The sequence below is a fragment of the Mus caroli genome, chromosome 12, assembly GCF_900094665.2.
Source record: "Mus caroli chromosome 12, CAROLI_EIJ_v1.1, whole genome shotgun sequence".
Classification (NCBI taxonomy): Eukaryota; Metazoa; Chordata; class Mammalia; order Rodentia; family Muridae; genus Mus; species Mus caroli.
In genome coordinates this window covers 64,841,502-64,852,717 of record NC_034581.1, presented here as the reverse complement: position 1 = coordinate 64,852,717, position 11,216 = coordinate 64,841,502, and the positions used below count along the sequence as shown (strand labels likewise).

The 11,216-nt window shown below is 44.2% G+C and overlaps 2 protein-coding genes across 3 annotated transcripts in view; one reads left to right on the top strand and one right to left on the bottom strand.

Annotated features, from left to right (window-relative positions):
• Pygl (glycogen phosphorylase L) overlaps nucleotides 1-2,576 on the top strand; it is a 37,387-nt gene extending 34,811 nt beyond the window's left edge. The window contains exon 20 of the mRNA XM_021179683.2: nucleotides 2,233-2,576. Within this exon, the coding sequence (XP_021035342.1) occupies nucleotides 2,233-2,406 (174 nt within the window). The 3' untranslated portion in view covers nucleotides 2,407-2,576. The remainder of the gene's footprint in view (nucleotides 1-2,232) is intronic.
• Nucleotides 2,577-3,492: 916 nt separating this feature from the next.
• Abhd12b (abhydrolase domain containing 12B) overlaps nucleotides 3,493-11,216 on the bottom strand; it is a 29,151-nt gene continuing 21,427 nt past the window's right edge. The window contains exons 10-13 of one of the 2 annotated variants that reach the window (XM_021179677.2): nucleotides 5,791-5,873; nucleotides 4,416-4,494; nucleotides 3,797-3,915; nucleotides 3,493-3,692 (exon numbers count right to left, since the gene is read on the bottom strand). In XM_021179677.2, coding sequence (XP_021035336.1) covers nucleotides 3,665-3,692; nucleotides 3,797-3,915; nucleotides 4,416-4,494; nucleotides 5,791-5,873 — 309 coding nt within the window. In that variant the 3' untranslated portion in view covers nucleotides 3,493-3,664. The remainder of the gene's footprint in view (nucleotides 3,693-3,796; nucleotides 3,916-4,415; nucleotides 4,495-5,790; nucleotides 5,874-11,216) is intronic. The other variant, XM_021179678.2, reaches the window with a different exon arrangement.

Below are 11,216 nucleotides of genomic sequence, written 5' to 3'. Positions count from 1 at the left end.
AGTGAGAGAAATTTCCAGATGTTCAGATCAAAATCTGTCTTTTGGCTAGTTTACAAGACACACTGGGAAGGCTATTCCAGAGGTTGGAATTTGAGATTTCTGTAACAATTGTAAACTCTTGCATTAATTTAAAAAAGCAAATCACCTGTGATTTGTGTCCAACGAGCAGTCCTGTCTCAGAAGCTCAGGGTACCCGCTTCAGAGGGTCCTCTCTGTGCAGAGCTCTGCCCTTCTTCCCTTAAGCAGCTTGTAACCCCAGGTTTCTCAACCAGAATCACAGTCACCAAGGCTGCTGTTTCCAAATACACATGACAACGTACCCTTCACCCACGGCGACTCTGACCCAGTGGTGGGTAGAATCCTCCACTGATGTATGAAAAACTTACCAAGATTATTCTAAGACCAAGTCTCAGTTTAGTTGGTAGGAACTGATCTGGAAATCTTTGAAAACAGAAAAGTAAATACCTCCCCTGATCCAGCCCTGTGGGGAGGCCAGATCATTAGAATATAAATGTACCGAAAGAAGAGAGGTTTATATATGATTACTTAAAAACTTAAGCTTTGTAAATAAGCCTCCACCTGCAGTTAACACATTGGTAAATGGCCCTTCAGGGGTGTCTTGCAAAAGCCTGGGGGTGAAGGGATTACCAGAGTCTGAGCTGAGACTCCAGGGCTCCTTCACAAACATTCTTTTCCATTCCTTTATCAAAGCGTGTGACTGTGGACAGCACAGGTTAGCACCTGCATTCACCCTAGACAGCCCTCTGGGGTTTTTTAATGAGATCCTTCAAGGCTTGTGCTGCTTTGCAGCCAGCCCTTCTCTTCTTGATTGAGTCAGACGAATCTCCTAACAGAGCTACAGTTAAGTGCAATTCCGTAGCTGTGAGAGGCGTTTCTGGAGCTAATCGGCTCACCGGCCACTTCCGTTCAGCGGGCACAGACCCAGGAACTCAGAGGAGAGAGGGCAGCTCCCTGGGGAAACAGAAATCCTGTTTCCAAAATAACAACAGGAAAGGAAAACAGGAACGAGGGCAAGGACTGAGGGCAAGGACAGTTAGACACCGCGGGGCTTCCGTTTAAATTAAGCATCCCATTGGGAGCGCAGCGGTTCAATCACGCCTGCGTGATTCATTAGTGCAGGCTGCAGCTTCCGACTCTTTGCAGTAATTGCATCGCTGACGATTAGTTAACAAGACCTGCTAGGAACTGAGCATGCTATCCATTTCCGTTGTTTTTATGTTTATGTAGAAATCTCCAAGCCCGAGTGGGGGCTGCCATGCTGTTTCAGGCATAGCTTATGGTAGGAGGGTAGTTTAATTCTTATGTTATTATATTCTTATTCTTATTTCCTGATGTTTTAACAGCTTTGAATAACTTCCAATAAACTCACAGAGATCTAAAAAAGATAAAAAGAGACTGTAAGCCAAATATATTTTTATACTCTTTTATAAAAAAAAAAAAAAAGAAAAATGTAGGATTTTGAAATATTTTTGATTGCGAATAAGACCTTGGTTCACCCTGTTTTGAAACCCCAGTGGGGTTGTGGGGGTTCAGAATAAACCTAATGGGGCACAGGCCTTCAAAGGGAACACAAAATACTAAGTGGGCCAGCAAGCTTTCCATTGCTTTGTTAGCTACTGTTCATGGGTTTTCAAACTTTTTGAGTCATAGGTTAAATCTCTTCACATCTGCCCACAGACAGTGAGATTAGCCTCTTTCTCCACCTTTAGCTGAAGGAGCAGTTGTCCCATTTAACTCTAGGATTTATTTTTATTGTATTTATGTGTGTCTCTGGGTGTGGATGCCAAGTATGCGCAGGGTGTGTGCAGGTACCTGTGGAGGCCAAAGAGTTCTGTGCTACCAGGCAGGTGCTGGGAACTGAACACAGGTCCTCTAACAGACCTCCAGCCCCAGGTCTATACAGCCCAGGCTTGTTTTGAACTTGAGATTGTCTTACCTTAGCCTCTTGAAGGCCAGGAATTACAAGCATCCACCACCACACCATGCTCATAGTTTCTCTTAAAATGAAAAGCACTCTTTCATTCCTAAGAGAAATATACTCCGAATTTGAAGAGTGTAGTCTGCTCCAGCTGGCTATCAGCAGAGCGAGCTCATTTATAAACCATCCTCCCTTGTTCCTGCCATTCCTCTATGGAGTGTGTTTGGCCTGATGTTTGTCAAGCTTGCCTGGCACGCAGGCCCTGGACTGTACATATATTATGTTATTCACAGAATCAAAAAGCCTGGAACACAATGGTACTCAAAAACATCGCTGCCTCAGGGAAGTTCTCCAGTGACCGAACAATTAAGGAGTATGCCAAGGACATCTGGAACATGGAGCCTTCGGATCTGAAGATTTCCCTATCCAACGAGTCCAGCAATGGGGTCAGTGCCAATGGGAAATGAATGCTAAAATATACTCTTATTCAATGACTTCTTATTGAACTTGCGTATTTTAGAGTTTCCCTGATTCTGTTTTTGTCATTGAATAGTTAAGTGTCTCCGGGGATGGGAAGGGAAAATGTATGTCTATGTTAGAGCTAAAAATAAAATGTCAACTTCCAGTTGTCAATCAATAGCCTGCTTGGATTCCTTTCCTCAAAAGAAATAGAGGATTTCCTAGAGCTCCCAGGGACTAAACCACCAACCGGAGAGTACACATGGAGGGACCCATGGCTCTAGCCACATAAAGAGGATGGTCTTATTTGGCACTGGGAGGGGAGGCCCTTGGTCCTGTGGAAGCTTGATGCCCCAGTGTAGGGGGATGCTAGAGCCACGGTGAGGCAGGAATGGGGAGGAGTGGCAAGTACCCTCATAGCAGCAAAAGGGAGGGGGAATGGGATGGGGGTTTTGCGGAGGGGAAACCAGGAAGGTAGACAACATTTGAAGTGTAAATAAATAATCAATAAAAATTAATTAAAAATAATCAGAGAGCTGGAAAACTGCTTGGAACTGTTTAATGTCATTTATATAAACTAAGGTAAAATATTTTCTTTCTTACACTGCTGTCGGAGTCCGACCTCCAGGCTGCTGTCTGGGTCTGTTCAGGCTGTTATAACAAGAGGTACTAGTCCAGATAACTTACAAACAGCATAAATTTAGTCTCACAGTTCTGGAGATGTAAGACGACCGAGATGAAAAAGCTCACAGGCTCAGTATCTGGTGAGAGCCACTTTCTCGTTCCTAAATGGTACCTCCTCATCCTATCCTTTCCCGATGGAAGAAACAGATAGAAGTCCTTTAGACCTGTGTTTTGGGGACCTAATTCCATCCCCAAGAGCCTGGCTCACACCACCTTTGAAAGCCTCTGCCTCCTGATACCATCACACTGACAGGTAAATTTTAACCTAGGAGCTTGGGGGCAGACACTGAGTTCATACACCAGCATTCACCTGACTCACAAATATCCCAGCAGGGTTCGTAGGTGGGCATTTGTAGATGAGATCAGATCACATTAGATTCTGATTCTCCACGTTGAAGATTTGGCATGATTCTCAGACAATGATGGACTAAAAAGAACATTCCATGCAGCTTTGTTTATTCAAATGTCGGCTGGGCTTCAGCTCATCCAAGCAGCCCAGCGCAATTTTGCATAAAGAAACCACCCAGCTCAGGCGAGGTTTGTACCACATCTTCGCTGGAAATTTCTGCTGGTCCCAGCCTTTCATGCCCACTGCTGGCTCAGGAAGTCTCTGCAGAAAAACGACTTAGGTCAACTCACACTTGGGCTGACTAACTCAAGGCTGCCTAGTCACCATTGCATCACAGGGGTCACTCAGTTAGCAAGAGTTCTCACCTCACAGTACTTAACAGCATGGGGCTCTTAAAGAGAGAGTCGTGATGGAAGCCAGGAGGAAAGATGACCATTTTGACCCTCTCTTTGTTCCTGTAGGCATTGTGTGCAATTTCATAGAGCTGCAGGGGTATCAGAGGCAAGAGTCAAAGGCGGTTGTGCACAGCCATAGATCTCCTGGTCTGGTTTTCCTGAAAGGGAGAGGGACTTGGGGCGCCTCTCATCAAGTCAGAGACCGAGGGACCCTCCAGATCCTCCGGTGTCTGTTCCTACAGCTACCGACTGGAATGCCTATGACTAAGAATACTAGTGACCGCTCGCCCTCCCTCTGAGCACACCTCACTGCAAAGGCTCAAAGAATTGTTTAAACAAACCCACTCTGGGAAAACCTTGTTAGAGGTGACATGGGAGGTCTCACTTATCCACAGCCCCAGGTGAGGGACCAAGGTCTACCCCTAACCCCAATCTCCTTTAAACTAAATAGCTAAGGTCACTGGCGCTCGCTATTTAGCTCAGGGAACATGGCTTTTTAGGGATGTAGAAGATCCACTATAATGTGAGAGACCTCTGAGCTCCAATCAAAGGTTCGCTAGATGAAGAAACCGTAGAGTTCTTGGGCTACCTGTTTCCCGAACTCCAGAGGCACCTTCCTGTCGTCTTCACCATGCAAGATGAGAAGTGGGGAGGACAGAAACTTCACACTAGGAGCAGACATGAGAGAAACACCCAGTTTCATGATTCAACCTAAGCTCTTCAGTTTCAATTCTAGTGACACATGAAGTCTGCCCAAAGCACAAAAAAATAAAACATTCCTTCCAAAAAAAATCACAGCTTCATGTGTACAAACCTTCACCTACTATTTTATTCTTGTCCATGGTTCCCTCTGTTTCATTTGCTCATACAATTGAATTGAATTAAATCACAAAAAAAAAAAAAAAAACATTGAAATGATTGACTTGTGTCCTGCTAGTCGACCTTACCTTTCTCTTCATTCTAGTCCACTGTGTAATGCATGAATTATTTTCATTAAAAGTGTACAAGATAGGGAGATGGCCCAGTGGGTAAGAGCACTGGATGTTCTTCATTTGTGACTCCAGTCCCAGGGGATCTGACACCTCCTTGGGCACCAGACATACAATATGCACAAAGGGCTCACATACATGAAATTAAAATAAGTAAATCTTTAAAACTCTATGAAATAAAATAACTCAAAAATCACAAAACTACCAGAGAAGCTGAGTCTCTCTACAGCTTCCAACCAGAATGCCTATGACCAATAGAGAATACTAGTGACCACTCATACACCCTCTGAGCACACCTCACTGCAAAGGCTCAAAGAATTGTTACGGGAGAATCAATTTATTTACTTCTCCCCATAAAAGTAGAGAGTGGGCGGGCATCCCAGGTGTGGTCAGCTACCTGTGGCTGCGCATCCCAGGTGTGATCAGCCACACCTGGTTAGCCCAGCTTGGCAATACTGGCATGCTCTCAGGCCCTGCTCAGACACTTCCTCGTCCTTCCAAATCCATCACTAGAGGTTATACTGCTCAGAACACTAGCTCTCCTCAGGTGCTGAAATAGGAAAAAGGATATAGTAACAACTGCTTATTTAGACACATTCTTAAATTATTTCTAATCATTGTATCTACTGCTGGGTCACTGGCTGGTATAGCATGGGTTTGGGTTACTTGGGGAGTAAGGCCTAGCAGTGACAGGTCCCCTATAGATGGTTAGACTAGACCCTAGCAGTCTGTAAAGATGAATGATGTAAAGATGAATATTTATGACATCAGAGAAGGCACTGCGTAGGCGAAAGTGTTGACTCAGACATAAGGAGAACAGCAGATCCTGATATGTGGAGAAACCCTACTCCAAACCTAGTGCTTATCTCTTAGAACATCAGGACATCCAGAGAGATGTAATGCCTATGCCCTGGGCTCTCATCTGGGATGCAGTGGCAGTTCCTGGAGAGCTAGAGCAGACATCAGTTAGCTTACTTTTCATCGTTAGGGAAGACTATTTTCTCTTCTTTAAGGGCATCCACAAATGTTCTTAAACATCCTGGAAGCTTCCAGTAAATCTATTTAAAAAAAAAAAAAAGGAAAACCAAAGATGTTAATGTTTGCCCCACAGCTGTCTAGAATACATGGTTGTTGGATCTCACCAACTTTCCCAAGGAGGCATGCATACAGCCTGCTACAGCCTCTCACTGCTTGAACCCTAAATAGCAGCAGAACAGCTATTCGCTAACTACACTAAACTTTAGAAAAACACTTTTGTATCTTCAAAAGTCGTTCCTGTAAATGAAGCATTTGGAAGGGGGAAACAGAAATGAGCAGAGAAACAAGCCACATATCCGTTCTAGCATCAACAATAATCAGTGTTAACATTTAGTTGTATCTTCCTGTATTACTTCACTTCAGATGCACGTGGCAGACACCATTCCTCCACTCACAAAGGAGCAGCAACACACAAAGTCTAAAATTTGCTTCTTATGCAAGCAGAATTAACTAGTTTATTTAGGGAACGGCATTCAGATTAGCACATTCTGATGAGGTGTTTGATATGTGGATAGTTGGGTTTAGAAGATTTGAACACTCTAAATGGTAGAAAATGGTTTGCTACTATAATGCTTTAAAACCATTTCCAGTTTTGACAGTGGCCACAGAACACTGAATACAATCGTCTTTGTTTGGTCTGTTGGTTGGTTGGTTGGTATTGCTATTGTGGTTTCTCAAGACAGGGTTTCTCTGGTAGTTTTGGATGTCCTGGAACTTATTCTGTTGACCAGGATGGCCACGAACTCAGAGATCTGACTGCCCCTGCCTCCCAAGTGTTGAGATTAAAGGCATGTTGTCACCACCACCCAGTGACAGCTTCATTTTCCATATGCTGAATTTCTCCTCTAATGTCAATCTGCAGTAAGTAGAGTCGGTGCTGAACCCACCTCCCAATACAGTGATTATGTCGTCACATAATTTAGCTCAGAACCCCTAAAGACTTCTGTTTTATAAAGATGAGAACATGGGGCAGAGGACAGGAGCCCTGCTCAGCACAGCACCCACCTCCCACCTTCCCACACCCACAAACTGAATCCCAAATCTAAAGTTGCCCTCTGTCTCCACTGTGGCCAGCCCACAGCACTCTGCCTTTGGGCTGATGCAGCTCCCAGCTTCTACACGCCCCTCCTTTATCCTAGCACTGCTTAGCTTAAGCCCTCAAAGGATGCTTGCATTGAGCTAAACAGCACCTTGACCTTTCAGGTCCTGCAGAGTTGGGTGGCTGCCTCTCTCCCCAGCCTTTCCTTACTAAACCAAGGCTGGCTATGTCTTACTAAACCTTGGCTGCCTTCTGCTTCTAGAATAGTACAAACTTCATCAAAATGACCGCCTTCCTGCCTTTCTCGAAGCCACTCAGGGTCTCAGCTGAAGTCACACTTTCCTTCTCTGTGGTTTTTTGTTTTTCGTTTTTTTTTTAATTTTTTAAGATAACAATTTAATTAAAACATTTCTCCTTTCCCTCTCCTCCCTCCAAACCCTCCTTTAAAGTGAGGCTTCTCACTCTCCTTCAAATTCATGGCCTCTTATATTCACTAATTGTTATTCCATGCATATATGCATATGTGTGCATACATATATGTAATATATATATATATATATATATATAATACTTATATGTTCCTAAGTATAACCTGTTCAATCTGTAAAATGTTACTTGTAGGTATGTTTTCAGGGCAGTTTTTTTTTTTTAAGATTTATTATCTATAAGTACACTATAGCTGTCTTCAGACATTCCAGAAAAGGGAGTCAGATCTTGTTACAGATGGTTGTGAGCCACCATATGTTTGCTGGGATTTGAACTCATGACCTTCGGAAGAGCAGTCGGTGCTCTTACCCGCTGAGCCATCTCACCAGCCCCATCAGGGCAGTTTTATAGATGTTTTCCTAGCTTAGATGTTTTGCAGCCTAGTTGAAGTCTTGCCTTCCACATTCCATGCGACAGACACAGTGTTACCCTTTCCACCGCATGTCAGTACTTTCTGGCTGGGACTGGTCTTTCTGTGTCTCCTGCAAGGATATAACTCCTTCCCTAGTTGGATAGTGGGTGCAAAGACATTTCTCCTTTCTGCAGTTACCCTCAAAATCTAGAAGACTTCCTGAAATATATTAGATTTTCAATACATATTTGCTAAAGGTAGACTGTATTTTTTTCTGTGACTATCCTTGTGTGCATCTTAAGCTGTTACTTTTCCTCAGTGGGCCTGACTTTCAGCTTTCACTCTTAGAATAGATTTTTTTTTTACAAAAGAAATACCAGCAGAGTCTTACACAGCCCTCCTGCTCTAGCTCTGAGGGCAGGGTAGGAGGATAGTGTCGTAAGCTGGACATTGCAAAGGGACAGAAATAGGCACAGAATAGGCAGGCCAAGGCCAGAAATCTACACAGCTTTCTTAGATGGAATCTCACAGTGACGCCAGGCCGGTTTCTGGTTTTTTGAACTCATGATCTTCCTGCCTCAACTTTCTGAAGAGCTTATATTATGGGTACACAGTGCCACATTTTCAAACAAACAATTTTTACACTTACTAGAGCGTGTGTGCATGCACACACACACACACACACACACAGACACACACACGTGTCTTGTGAACCTGGAGTTCAGAGGACAGCTTGTAGGAACTGGGTGTGTCCGTCAACCATACAGGCTCTGGGAATCATGCTCCAGTCAATGCTCCACAACAGGTGCTTTAACCCACTGTGCCGTCTCCGCAAGCTTCCCAATTATTAAAAAGAAGAAAATCATGAAAGTTGAGCCTGTAACTTGCTACCTGAAATGTGCTACTAGAGAATAGTGACTTCCTAAATGTTACAATTATTATTTTCTTCTGATCTTCTAGAAAGGAATTCACAACTCTATGGGGAGTTTAGTTCACCAACTGGCATAGGACAAGGAGGCCAGCACCAGGAAGAAGACTCCTGTTGGCCACTTAGGGCCCAGGCCCCCGCTGCTCTGAGAGTCCCCAGTTGCTCAGGACTTGCCTGGTCTGCACATTTTTCAGCTCTCTGGGGATGGTCTGCATTCAGGTGTGGGCTGGCCGTGGAGCACTGCTCCTCTCTGTCTTCCCCTCTGTTGCTATACTAAGGTCAGGGTTACTAGGTTTATTTTCTTTTCTATGTCTCCTAATCTCTCCCTCCCACTTCCTGGAATCGGGACTCATGGGAGAAAAATTCCATAAGAGAAACCCTTTAGCAATTCATCTCAAATTCTGAAGGAGTAAGAAAATAGACCCAAGTCGATATCCTCCCATCACTCTTCACTGCCTACCAAGAGAAGGTGCCTTTTGAGACTAAAAGGTCATATAGTTACCCACAGTCCAAACTACAGAGGCAAGCTCTTAGTCGTCCTGCCTCCCCCTTTCTTCTGTAATAAACACCCTTTTTAGCCGACTCTGTCTGACACAGAACAAGTAGGGAAGGAACAGGTATAGTTGCTCTCTTAGGGGCAGCTGGGTACTTCCCAGCTTATTTGGGTTTTTTTGTTTGTTTGTTTTTGGGTTTTGATTTTTTTTGTAACAGTCCTGCACATTTGCCATTGTCAACCACACTACTTTTTCTTAATGGGAAATTCAGAGGACGGACCAGCTTAAGCAGCAGCAGGGTTTGGGGGGAGCCATACAGGACTAGTGGCAGACACTAGATTTGAGCCCAAATTCATCTGGATCCTTCCACAGGATGGAGCAAATCCCTGCAGCCACTCAGGACTTCCATCACGCCCTCCTTCTCCATCCAGAGCACGAGGTGGAAGACCTGTGCCACTCTCTCTACCTCTCCTGTGTCATGCCACATATCATATCTTATGAGCAGGAATGACCAGGGTCTGGCACCATCCGTGGATAGAACAGCTCTAGGCCACTGAGTGCTTATTATGCAGGTACAACTGTGGTTGTTTTTCATTTGTGTGTATGTTCATTAATTTGTCACAGCAAATCTGAATAAACATTTCTTATCACAGTTCATAGATGAGGCCACTAGAGCAATAAAAAAAAAAAAAAAAAAAAGCCCAAGATTGCCCAGCTGTGAGTGATGGGCAGTCAGCAGGCAGAGCCAGAGTTCTTAAGAACTGTGAAATACTAGAGGAGGGTACCCCTCTAAGTCGTGAGGTACTTGTTACATCAGCAGCTCCCGGTTTGCAATGATAAACAGTACCAAAGTACAAAAGAAGAGCCCGTTGACCAGGAACTGTAAGTACTTTAACTGGTGGTGATCTTTCCCTGGGCCAGCCACATGCAGGATGATCCTGGATGGAGCTGCCAGACAGCGGCAGTCAGCTGCAGCACCCAGGCAGTGAGCCGTGGGATCGCAAACATCCCAAACTCCACAGTGCTGGTGAACTGCCACACCAGCGGGGGAGGTGTGGCCCAGGCACAGGTTTATCGTTGCATGTCAACAACCATTTGCAAGCTCTATGACATTTGAAATGGAATTAAACTTTTAAGAGATCAAGAGAACCTGGGTGGGCTGGTGAGATGGCTCAGTGGGTAAGAGCACCCGACTGCTCTTCTGAAGGTCCAGAATTCAAATCCCAGCAGCCACATGGTGGCTCACAACCATCTGTAACGAGATCTGACTCCCTCTTCTGGAGTGTCTGAAGACAGCTACAGTGTACTTACATATAATAAATAAATAAATCTTTAAAAAAAAAAAAAGAGAGAACCTGGGTGGGTATAGAAGTATACACCTGTAGTCCTAGCTACCTGAGAAGCTGGGGCAGGAGAATCACTTTAGCCGGGGAGTTCTGGGCTATAATAGAGCATTCCTCCATGGTCCCTGTTTCAGCTTCTGCCTCCAGGTTCTTGCCTTGAGCTCCTGCCCTGACTTCCCTCGGTGGGGAGTACAAGCCATAAGATAAAATAAACCCTCTCCTTCCCAGTATGCTTTTGGTCATTGTGTTTTATCACAGCAATAGAAACCCTAGCTAGGACAACTAGCCCAGCTAAGCTATGCATAGATTGTGGTAGAGTCGGGGAAGGGATCAACAACACATCAAATAATAATTTCCCAAAATATAGAGGGTTATGAAAAGTACTCTTACTTCTCCTATATATATGGTCAAGAAGAAATCACAATGATATTATAAAATATTTTAACTAAATGATAATTAAGTACTTAAAATATTTATGTATTTACTCCTTACATATACATGTAGAATGTGTGTGTGTGTGTGTGTGTGTGTGTGTGCTTTCATGCCACAGTGCAAATATGAAGGTCAGAGGAGGACAACTTGTGAGAGTTGGTTCTCTCTGTCCCCCATGTGGGTTCCAGAGATCAAGCATAGGTTATCAGATATGGTAAGTTGAATGAGAATGGTCCCATGGTCTCCTATGTTTAAATACTCATCACACACACACACACACACACACACA